Source organism: Electrona antarctica (assembly GCF_951216825.1).
Source record: "Electrona antarctica genome assembly, chromosome: 5".
NCBI lineage: Eukaryota > Metazoa > Chordata > Actinopteri > Myctophiformes > Myctophidae > Electrona > Electrona antarctica.
Window position 1 is genome coordinate 37,472,195 of NC_136810.1, and position 12,091 is coordinate 37,484,285.

Here is a 12,091-nt window from a genome sequence, read left to right on the forward strand (position 1 = left end):
ACACCCCAGACTGTTTTTAAGTTGCTCGATTCAGTATTTAGATATTTGATAATCATTGTAGCTGCCCCGCCCCCTTCCTATACAAACCCACTGTAATTTAAAACACCCGTCCTTTTTTTCTGGTGACTGATATTGTCCTTCTAAATTCTAATTAATACGTGAGGGCCGTGTTTTTTCATTTACTGTTTTCATTTATCTGTAAAAAATCTTTTAGATTTTTTTGTCTCCTCCGGCCTCCTCCTGGAGGAGGTTTTTTTCCAAAATTATTATTATTATTATTATTATTATTATTGTCTCCACCAGGCCGAAGGCATGGGGAGAGAGTATGTTTTGCACTCCGTCCGTGTGTGTGTGTGTGTGTCCGTCCTTCCGTCCGTCTGTCTGTTACCAGCTAATCTCCGGCACCGTTAACCCGGTCGATGCCAAACTTTGCACACACACTCCCTGGATGCCAACGATGAACCTCTGCCCCACATTTTCCAGAACGGCCTGTTATAGCGCCACCATGAGGCAGCTTTTCAAATGTTTTACCTAAAACTGCACCAATCTGCGTGAAACGTTGCATGCACACTCCCTAGAGGCCAAGGACAAACCTTTGACCTGCATTTTCCGCATCTGCCTTTTATAGCGCCACCAGGAGGCCGACTTTTGTAAAACAAATTTTTTGATATTACTTTTCCAGATTCTGTCCAAAAATCTCACAAATCGTTACACAGTATCTCTATAGTCATGTGCTTAAGTCGGATCTGTCCGATATTTCATATTCTATCCTAATTGGCTATAATTGGCTTTCAAAGTTTGCAAGATTGCCCCGTTTTGAACACAAGCCTCAAATCATGAACGCATGCGGCGTGCAATTTACGTGAAATCTTTCACACATTTTCTTACTAGGCTGAGGAATATATCCCACCCTTTTCACATTGGCCTGTTATAGCGCCACCAACAGGTTGATTTTTGCAAAACACATTTTTGGAACAAAATGCAAAATGCCTCAAATCATCCAATTGCCATCAAAGGCGTATGAAGAAATGGCACCTTTTCACATTGTCCTATTATAGCGCCACCAGGAGGCCACAACCTGACCTGGCTTGGTGGAGACCTGTGCCCCGAGGGGCACTTTTTCTAGTTATTATTAATTTTCAAACAGCCAAAGTTTAAATAGGGCTGAAGTGGTTAATGTATGTTTTGAAAATAATACTAAACTAAAGTTTTCCAATAATTGTAAGTACAATATTTGTCTCTGAGATTTAGTGGAGATTTAGTGGAGTAAAATCGAAAATTGTAAATACTCCAGTAAGTACCTCAAAACTGTACGTAAAAAGTACAGTAATTGAGTACCTGTAGGCTACTTAATTCTTTCTGTGCCAGCTGTTAGCATTACATTACATTACATTACAGTCATTTAGCAGACGCTTTTATCCAAAGCGACTTACAATAAGTGTATTCAACATAGGTAGGGAACAAAAACTACTAATCACCAGAAGTCTTTAGTGCATTTTCTGCAAAAACAAGCAACCAAGAGTATACCTAGCGCTAAGGTAAAAGTGCAATATATCAGCTACCTATTTCCTTAAACAGATGAGACAAAATAGCTAAATCAAATGAGCATGAGCTAAAACAATTAAGTGTATCGACTAAACAAGATCCAATAAACAATACAACAATAGAAAACAAGCGTTCGTACAACTAGTTAACAACAAGTAGGTCAGGCAGAGAGGAAGGGTAGTGTTTCCTGAAGAGGTGGGTTTTCAACCTGCGGCGAAATATGGGCAGTGACTCTGCTGTCCTAACATCAGTGGGGAGTTCATTCCACCACTGTGGGGCCAGAACAGAAAAGAGTCGTGACCGTGTGGATCGGCCAGAAGGACCCTTGAGTGACGAGGCAATCAGTCGCCCCGAGGTAGCATGAATGTAGTTAACCTGTGCCACCATCAGCGTTCACTTTAAGAGAAGGAGATTCCACCCCCGCCAGCCTCATACACACACTCAATACACACACTTTGCTATCATTAGCATTAGCGCACGCTGTTTACCTCTCGCCAGAAATGTTTACATGTCGGGAGCGATGCGGTACAAAGTCACAAATGACATCCGAACTTTGGATGGCTGAATACCACCAAGGACAGCGATCCTAGATTCCCGACTTGAAAATCCTGCTTTGAACCGAGGTAAACAAATGGACATCAGATTTAACGTCCCATAGCTGGTAGTGACGGAGGCGTTGCATAGCAACCGGATCAACGTTAAAAACTGCAGTGGGGCTCAACTATTATATACACGGAGTATATGTTGGGGTCCGTATACGGACTTCGCAAATAACGTCCCCTAGCTGGGGGGTACGCATATATACGGACATGGGAGAGAAATAATTAATTATTATTATTATTAGGGTTAGTACCAGGCAGGAGCAGAGCTGACAGTGGTCTGTCGGGTGTGTGAAGCGATCTCCGTTGATGCAGTCTCGCCCGTTAAAGCGGCATCCGTCGCACACGGCGCACGCACAGCCATCCAATGCCGGGTGAGGACAGGCTATGGTGGGACACCTCCGCTGGACACACACCACTTCACCTCTCTGCGTGTGCACACACACACACACACACACACACACACACACACACACACACACACACACACACACACACACACACACACACACACACACACACACACACACACACACACACACACACACACACACACACACACACACACACACACACACACACACACACACACACACACACACACAGTTTATGGTCAGTTTATGTACATGGCCCAGGCTTCCAAATATCAGTATGACGAACCTACATCGATACCTGAGGTTTGTTATGATTACAAGTAATGGTTGGTACTTGGTAGAATGTTTATCTTGGAATGCCTGGTCCATGTACAAATCAAAGACACATAGCCCACCTCCAAAACCAGGACTTCCTTGTGGCTGGTGTCAACAAAAACAACATCAGGTGTATATTTGTGATGATGTTAGCAAAGACATCGCATGCACAACTGAACCAATCCGGTAACACTCTTGAATGTTTATACATTGCTGCATTGGTTGGCATATATTTTCGAACTGCATGAGACACTAGGTCAACGATACAGTCGTGGCGAGCAATATACACATTTCTTTGTGTGATGGATTCCAGGTGTTGTTCAGAATCAGGATGGTTTATACTTAGTGGAGTGTGGATGTCATACCAGATTGACAGATTGTACTTTGTTGGTAATATAAATTAGTAATACTTACTATAGTAATACTAATTTTAAAACATCCTCCCCAATAGCAGCATTTTTGTACATCAAATGTGAAACAGTTGAATCAACACAGGCCAACATTCCCTGTAGCCACACCAATGTTGTTTGGGTTCTACCTGTAGTCTAGTGTCCCCTCCCTGGTAGGTGAGAGTAGCCTCCACTAAATGGTAAATGGTGCATTTATATAGTGCCTTTATCCAAGGCGCTTTACATAGTGCATTACATTCACCCATTCACACACACACATTCATACACCGATTGCGGCGGAAGCCCTGCAAGGTACCAAACAGCACATCGGGAGCAATTTGGGGTTCAATGTCTTGCCCAAGGACACTTAGACATGTAGACAGGAGGAGCCGGGATTCGAACCGCCGACCCATGGATCATTGGACGACCTGCTCTACCTCCAGAGCCACAGTCGCCCGCTGGACCACGCTGGAGTCTGTAATTAATCCATCAGAGATGGGCACGTTTTCATTGTTCTTTGCCCATTTTACCTGGAATCCTGTCCGATGGCAGAGGTCATTGAGATCTGGCCAATCAGACCAGACCCCAAAGCCCTTGGCTTGTGAGTCCAGTTTCCCAGAATCTTTCCTCCTAAAGCCCAGGAAGTTATTTTGGTCTGCAGCAGCCAGGGGGACCTTCCTCCTGCGCAAGTCCAGTAAGAGTGATGCCCTGGCCATTTCTCTGACGGTGGTGCCATCATCATTATTGAGCATGTGTAGTAGGTGGGTTAGCCTTGTTCTACATTTGGGACCCCCAGCCCCCCTTCGCCATATGGAAGGAAGAGTATGTCTCGTGTGGAGTGTGAGTTTAGGCCAACCCATTTTCTGGCCAGCTGACCAGCTGCCAGTTCTATTTGTCATGTCTCTCAGTGCATTTTGTGGGATGTGTACATTTGCAAAGAGGTGTTGTGTCATTTTCAACGTGTTGTGAGCTTGTAGATCGGCTATTCTCAGTACAAGAGATGCTTCTATAGAAGACATACTGGCTGCTATGCAATCTATGCAATCACCGACTTGAATCCAAACTCACCGAACATCTGCATTCCTCACATCCGCTTCTTTGAAGGACCTGTCCATCAACATAGGTCGCACCGTCCAAGAGACAACCTAGATGTGGGGGGGAAAAAACAAGTATTTTTCACCCACCCACTTCTCTGTTTGTATTGTGCAGTACATGAAGGTGGTCTATACCTTCACAGACAGTACATGAAGGTGGTCTATACCTTCACAGACAGTACATGAAGGTGGTCTATACCTTCACAGACAGTACATGATGGTGGTCTATACCTTCACAGACAGTACATGATGGTGGTCTATACCTTCACAGACAGTACATGATGGTGGTCTATACCTTCACAGACAGTACATGATGGTGGTCTATACCTTCACAGACAGTACATGATGGTGGTCTATACTTCACAGACAGTACATGATGGTGGTCTATACCTTCACAGACAGTACATGATGGTGGTCTATACCTTCACAGACAGGGCAGACAGTAAGTGATGGTGGTCTATACCTTCACAGACAGGGCAGACAGTACATGATGGTGGTCTATACCTTCACAGACAGTACATGATGGTGGTCTATACCTTCACAGACAGGGCAGACAGTAAGTGATGGTGGTCTATACCTTCACAGACAGGGCAGACAGTACATGATGGTGGTCTATACCTTCACAGACAGTACATGATGGTGGTCTATACCTTCACAGACAGTACATGATGGTGGTCTATACCTTCACAGACAGTACATGATGGTGGTCTATACATTACCTTCACAGACAGGGCAGCCACAGGGGTCGGTGACAGCATGCGGACAGAGGGCTGGAGGACACCGTTTCTTCAAACATCTCACTGAGCCACTCTGCAGGGAAAGACATTGGGTACATACTTTGCATGGTACACTGTGTGTGTGTGTGTGTGTGTGTGTGTGTGTGTGTGTGTGTGTGTGTGTGTGTGTGTGTGTGTGTGTGTGTGTGTGTGTGTGTGTGTGTGTGTGTGTGTGTGTGTGTGTGTGTGTGTGTGTGATCGTCACACACACACTCACAGAACAACCTGCTGGATCCCAACCAGTCAGGATTCAAGAAGGCACACTCCACGGAAACTGCACTCCTCGCAGTCACAGAAGCACTACATGCTGCCCAGGCTGCTTCCCACTCTGCAGTCCTGATTCTCCTAGACCTATCGGCGGCATTTGACACAGTGAACCACCAGCTGCTCCTAGGCACCCTAGCTGATCTAGGCATCGGCGGGACGGCGCTGAAGTGGTTCTCCTCCTACCTCTCTGACCGGACTTACCAGGTTTCTTGGAAAGGTTTGCTATCATTCCCCCGCACCCTCCAAACTGGGGTCCCACAGGGATCTGTACTTGGTCCCCTCCTCTTCTCACTGTACACTAAATCCCTTGGCACCATCATCTCTGCTCACAATATATCCTATCACTGCTATGCCGATGACACACAACTGTTTCTATCCTTCCCCCCCTCTGCCACCCAGGTAGAAGAACGCATCACTGCATGCCTGGCTGACATCTCACAGTGGATGTCTTCCAACCACCTCAAGCTGAACCCAGACAAGACTGAGCTTCTGTTCTTCCCAGCTAAGTCCTGCCCTATGCGGGAGCTAACTATCTCCGTAGACAACGCCCTGGTAAAGTCTGTCCCGACAGCCAGGAACCTTGGTGTTGTCCTGGACAGTCAGCTCTCGTTCAAAACACACATCACAGCTGTCACTAGATCCTGTAGGTTTACACTCTACAACATACGACGAATTAGACCGTTCCTCACCCAGGAGTCAGCCCAGCTCCTAATCCAGACAACAGTCTTGTCAAAACTTGACTATTGTAACTCCCTCCTTACTGGCCTACCGGCATGTGCACTTAAGCCCCTCCAACTGATCCAAAATGCCGCAGCCCGCTTGGTCTTCAACCAGCCAAAATTCTCACACGTCACCCCCCTTCTCCGCTCCCTCCATTGGCTCCTGGTCGCTGCCCGCACAGAATACAAAACTCTGATGCTGGCATTCAAAGCAACCAAAGGCATGGCCCCCCCATATCTCACAAGTATGATCGTACCCTACAAACCCTCCCGCGCACTCAGATCAGCCAACGCAGGGAAGCTGGAGGTACCTTCAATAAAAACGCCGGGACAACGCTCCACACGTCCCAAACTCTTCTCCCTTCTGGCTCCAAAACTATGGAATGCACTTCCCATCACAGTCAGAACTGCAGCCTCACTCCCAATCTTCCGCCGTAGTCTGAAAACCCACCTCTTCAGACTCCACCATGGCCCGTAGCACTTGCCCTAGCCTAGCCCCTTAGATAGCACATTATGTAGACTTAGATAGTATTTTAAACAGACTTATAGCTTGTTACGTAGACAGCTCTAGAATTGCACTTTATGTAGTCATAGCACTTTATAGTACACATGTATAATATATTATATAGTATAGTATGTATAGTTTACATAGATACTCCACTGTTACGTTCTTAGTCTACGCATGATTCATGATAACTACTTTTTATATATGTGATGTATGCCATGCTTTTGTTATTGCTTAATGTAAGTCGCTCTGGATTAAGAGCGTCTGCTAAATGCCTAAATTGTAAATTGTAAATTGTCGCTAAGATTACTGTGGACGGAGGCAAAATATTGAATGACGTCACAACACGGCGATGCTGGATGCATTATAACACAAATAGCTCATTCAATTCAGGAACCTCACCATCTCCACTAAGGCAGCTGTGTATAAGGCAGTCTTTGCCTCTCCACGTTGCTCTACAGCTCGGAAACCTGGACACTACCAGAGGCACATACACAGTCTCTAGCATAGACATATAAAGGTAGACGCCTCTTCCGGCTCTAGGGCGTCTGTATCTCAACGGAAGACAACATGGAGGCAACGGGAAGCGATGGCGATACGTAATTGCATTTGCAAGCTTTCCCGACATTCCTTGCAAAGCATAGCGGAAGCAAAACGGAAGAACGGAAGGGGACGTTCGGTAGACCAATCAGAGGCGCATGCCTTCAAGATTCCGCTTGACTTCCTCCTCACGTTGGAGACAGGTCGCTCCAACGAACTGCAGCGGCCAATGAGACATCTATATTTTTTTAATATCTATGCTCTAGAGGCCTTCGACATCTTCTGCCTCCAAAGGATCCTGGGTTTGACCTGGGAAGACAGGGTGCCCTACATTGAAATATATGACCGGACCAACACACCCAGCATCACAGCACTCCCTGGCCAAAAGGGTCGGGCATGTGATCCGTATGCAAGCCCACCGTCTCCCCCCTGCCAACTTCTAGATGGTTCAAAGGTCTGCTGGGGGTCAGAAAAAGCGGTTCAAGAACCACATTAAAACCATCCTGAAGAAGTGTGACATCAAACCACCAGCACTAGAGTCCCTGGCTGTTGATCGCCACACCTGGCTATTGATCTACCTGTCACCATGGGGAATCAGTACAGGGAGAGTAGGCTACAGCGGTGTGCACAGAGGCACCACTGTGCCAAAGCAGACCACCGACCACCACTGCTGCCTTCCACTGCCCCACCTGTGACAAAGTCTGCGGATCACGCATCGGTCTGAGCAGCCACCTGGCTATGCACAGGCGACAGACAAAACCACAATAATCAACTCCTAAATTGTATTTGGAGCAACGTCATCGTCAAGATCGACCAACTGACGTAAGTGTGTTTGTGTGTGTATGTGTATGTGTATGTGTGTGTGTGTGTGTGTGTGTGTGTGTGTGTGTGTGTGTGTGTGTGTGTGTGTGTGTGTGCGTGCGTGCGTGCGTGCGTGCGTGCGTGCGTGCGTGCGTGCGTGCGTGCGTGCGTGCGTGCGTGCGTGCGTGCGTGCGTGCGTGCGTGCGTGCATGTTACCTGGCAGGTACACTCAGAGCAGGGGTTACTTGGGTCAGGGAAGGACTGTCCATTGGTGAGAACTACATTGTTATGGAAACAACCTACAGTGTGACATGAAGACACGGTTACATAACCAATGCAGAAAAAACAACGAAGGCACAACAGAACATTGTTATAGTTATACAGCAAACTAGTTGATACATGGTTAGACGTGGACTTGGCAGTTCATTAAGGCAGATATTTACTGTATCTCAGATTCTTCTTTCACTTTCAGGCTGCGTTTTTGATCAAAACAAGCTTGATTTGTGGCTCATTTCTATAAACGATATGATCGCCGGTTACAAAATGTATGTTTTGGGTGAATTAAATAACATTTGATTGCCGTTTCCGAGAGAAACGGCAATCAAAATAAGACGGTTAACAAACTTAACATTGAACTTAACGGTGGCGTTCTATGCCACCAGGCAGATGGCGATGTCGGTGGTGAACGAGTTAAGCAGACATAATCAATCTATTCTATCATGGGGGGCCTCCATAACGCATTGTTCCATATGAAGATTCGTTAAAGGTAATAAGCATCATCGATGTCGTTACTGTGAATAGGGAAGTAGTGCTTATGACACATCTATTCCTTTCTATCTATGATTTAGCATCATAATCTCAGAAAGTTTTTGCCACTAAAGCAATATTGTATACTTTATGGTAAGATGAAGTTGAAAATAGCCAATCTAAAAGTTCATTGAGCTTGTGGATCTAAATGTTTCCCACCCATGTGTGGGTCGCAGACACATTCCCCTTCGTTTTCCTCTACATTTGGTTTTTCATTATTATTATTTCAAAACATTAATACTTTAAAACCTTTCATGAATTAATAACAAAACGAAATTCCAAAAAATTGGTACAGTACAACAAATATTAGTTTTTTTGGTCCCCGGGACGAATATCAAATTTCTGTTTTGGGTCACGCGAGCTGAAAGTTTTGCGAACCACTGGCGCATGTGACATGCAAAAAAGAAATCACACCTGTGTGAACTGAGCGGTGCAACTATGCATTTATTGTTATACTTACTGTACTGTGCTCTGTACCGTATTGTAATGTACTGTTCTCTGTACTGTACTTTGATTATTTTTGAAAAAAATCTTCGAGAAATGTGTGGGATCCCCGGAAGATCCAGCCCCCAGGAATGCACCCAGGGGGGCGGCCCGGTTCCGGCGAGCCTTCCCGCGTCCGAAACGATCGAGAAATGACAGAATTACCGTGTTGCAGCTTTCCGTGCTCGGACGGACACAGAGACAGACACGTACGTACGTGGACATAGGGACACACATAGCTGCATAATGGAGCGGAGGCACCACTCAAAATCAACGTAATGCGGTTCATGCAGTGATATGTGATAACATGCACATACGGTTGCATTCTCCACAGCACTGTCCGGGCAGGGTGTAAGCGTGCGTGCAGTCTTGGTAACACGGCAGCCGCGTGCACACCACCTCCCCGCCGTAACACGTGCACACGCTGCACGGATCTGCATCGCTGGCAAACTCAAAGCCGTCGGGATGCTCTCGGCCATCAAACATGCAACCTACAGAGGGGGGGGGGGGGGGGAGAGAGAGAGAGAGAGAGAGAGAGAGAGAGAGAGAGAGAGAGAGAGAGAGAGAGAGAGAGAGGGTGACAGGGAGGGAGAGAGAGAGAGAGAGAGAGAGAGAGAGAGAGGGGGGGTGACAGGGAGGGAGAGAGAGAGAGAGAGAGAGAGAGAGAGAGAGAGAGGGGGTGACAGAGAGAGAGGGTGACAGAGAGAGAGGGTGACAGAGAGAGAGGGTGACAGAGAGAGAGAGAGAGAGAGAGAGAGAGAGAGAGAGAGAGAGAGAGAGAGAGAGGGGGTGACAGAGAGAGAGGGTGACAGAGAGAGAGAGAGAGAGAGAGAGAGAGAGAGAGAGAGAGAGAGAGAGAAAGAGGGCGACAATTGGAGAGAGTGAGACAATGGGCAGTATTATGCGTGTCTTAAGTACCAGGTCTAATTACTTAACTTAAGACCTGGAGGCGTGAGCAATGCCATTTGGCTATTCTGAGTGGCCAAACAGCATTGACCACGCCTCCAGGTCTTAAGTTAAGTCACAAGACCTGGTACTTAAGACACGCATAATACTGCCCAGAGTCTCAGAGACTTAGTCATAGTAGTAATAGGCATATGCAATGTTATCATTAGCTGGTGAATGTGATCATGTGATCATTACAGTGCACCAAAGTGCACCAGTGGGGCCTAAACATACTGTATGTATGGCTAGAAGCTACTAATGCTGTCCCACTCACTCACTCACTCACCATCGCAGGTCATGCAGCATTTTCTCTGGACAGGGTATTTGCAGTTGGCTGGGGGACATCGCTTGCGCTCACATGTGACGGTGCCCTCGCGGCACACACACACTCCACACGGGTCTGACCTGTCATCCCATGTCTCCCCACTAGCTCGCTCCCGGCCCTCATACAGACAGCCTGGTGGCAGAGTGAAAGAGATTCACAAGACGTGTACAGAATGGTAACGAACGTAAAGAATTTGTTGTTAACGAGAGCAGCCCATTTCATAATGTGTGCTGAGAATTCATCATCAAAATTTTACATTGTGTGTGTGTGTGTGTGTGTGTGTGTGTGTGTGTGTGTGTGTGTGTGTGTGTGTGTGTGTGTGTGTGTGTGTGTGTGTGTGTGTGTGCATGCGTGCGCGTGGTGTGCGTGCGTATATGAATAAAATAAGAAGGGGGAAGCTGTACCTTCGCAGGTCCGGCAGCACTGCTGCGTGATGGGGTGCGAGCAGTGAGCGTGTGGGCAGGGCTTGCGTTGGCAGTGAACCGTCCCATTGGAGCAGAGACACGAGCGACAGGCGTCCGCCGGGTCGTAGAAACGCTCTGTGTGTCTGTAGGGTTGCTGTCCGAACACGCAGTCCAAGGGAGGTGCTGGCACGATACAAAATAAAGCTTTCTGAACAGTGGTGGAAAGTAACTAAGTACATTTACTTAAAGGAATATTTCACTTTCCAAAAAAGATTTGGTCATTTTATCGTCTACTCAGGCGAACGCCCCAGACAGTTTTTAAGTTGCTCGATTCAGTATTTAGATATTTGATATTCATTTTAGCTGCCCCACCCCCTTCCCATACAAACCCACTGTAACTTCAACCTCCATTTTAACCATGATAGATTAATCGAAAACACACAGGGTTGGGGTTGGCTGTCGGTCTAATAGTATGTCAGAACTAAAGCCTGATATTGGCCCTACGTCCCATACGTGAGGGGCCTAAATTATAAATTGTATGAGTCCAACTAGTATGAGTGGTTCTCAAATGTTTTATTTGCAAAGACCCCCATAACTCTGAGAGTGTACAAATGCAACCAAATGGACCCATATGGTTGCATGTCACTTTAAAAGCGTAATTTTGTTTAGTTTCCCCGGGCAGCGCTGGTTGGCAGGTATCAATACACTTTTAGACTGACATGTTTGTGACAGCATGGATCATTACATTCATTTTTTGATCGCCTCTTATCTTGATTGTTTAAACATGATGTCATGGGCCGCTATGCCCGATTTCAGGCTTGATAAGCCCAAAGCTTATTGATAATGGGTACTCAATAAGCTTGTTATCTGATTTTATCGGGTATAGGTTATCAAGCTCCATCCCTAGCCATATATGACATAGAAATCTACAGTCGCAATAATACCTGATGATCATGTTTTAGGGGGGAAAAATCACGGCACCCCATCTTTAACAAAACTCTTCACATCACCTACCTAAAGCCCCAGAATTCTTTCTACCTTGTTCTCTGCATCTTTGTAATTCCTTACCAGGACACTGGGGGCAGCAGTCTCCAGGCAGCAGGTTAGGGCTGGAACACTGTAGTGGCGGGCACCTCTTCATCAGACACTGGACATTTCCATTCTACAATTACAGTATACACAATTTATTACACATCATCAGAC

At 46.4% G+C, this 12,091-nt stretch overlaps 1 protein-coding gene across 1 annotated transcript in view; it reads right to left on the reverse strand.

Annotated features, from left to right (window-relative positions):
- The window catches only part of kcp (kielin cysteine rich BMP regulator), a gene marked incomplete at its 5' end in the record, with an annotated part of 63,498 nt that overhangs the window by 16,509 nt on the left and 34,898 nt on the right, over positions 1-12,091 (reverse strand). The window contains 8 exons of the mRNA XM_079502308.1: positions 2,399-2,572; positions 4,291-4,367; positions 5,036-5,126; positions 8,141-8,223; positions 9,532-9,705; positions 10,446-10,616; positions 10,889-11,071; positions 11,957-12,050. Coding sequence (XP_079358434.1) covers positions 2,399-2,572; positions 4,291-4,367; positions 5,036-5,126; positions 8,141-8,223; positions 9,532-9,705; positions 10,446-10,616; positions 10,889-11,071; positions 11,957-12,050 — 1,047 coding nt within the window. The remainder of the gene's footprint in view (positions 1-2,398; positions 2,573-4,290; positions 4,368-5,035; positions 5,127-8,140; positions 8,224-9,531; positions 9,706-10,445; positions 10,617-10,888; positions 11,072-11,956; positions 12,051-12,091) is intronic.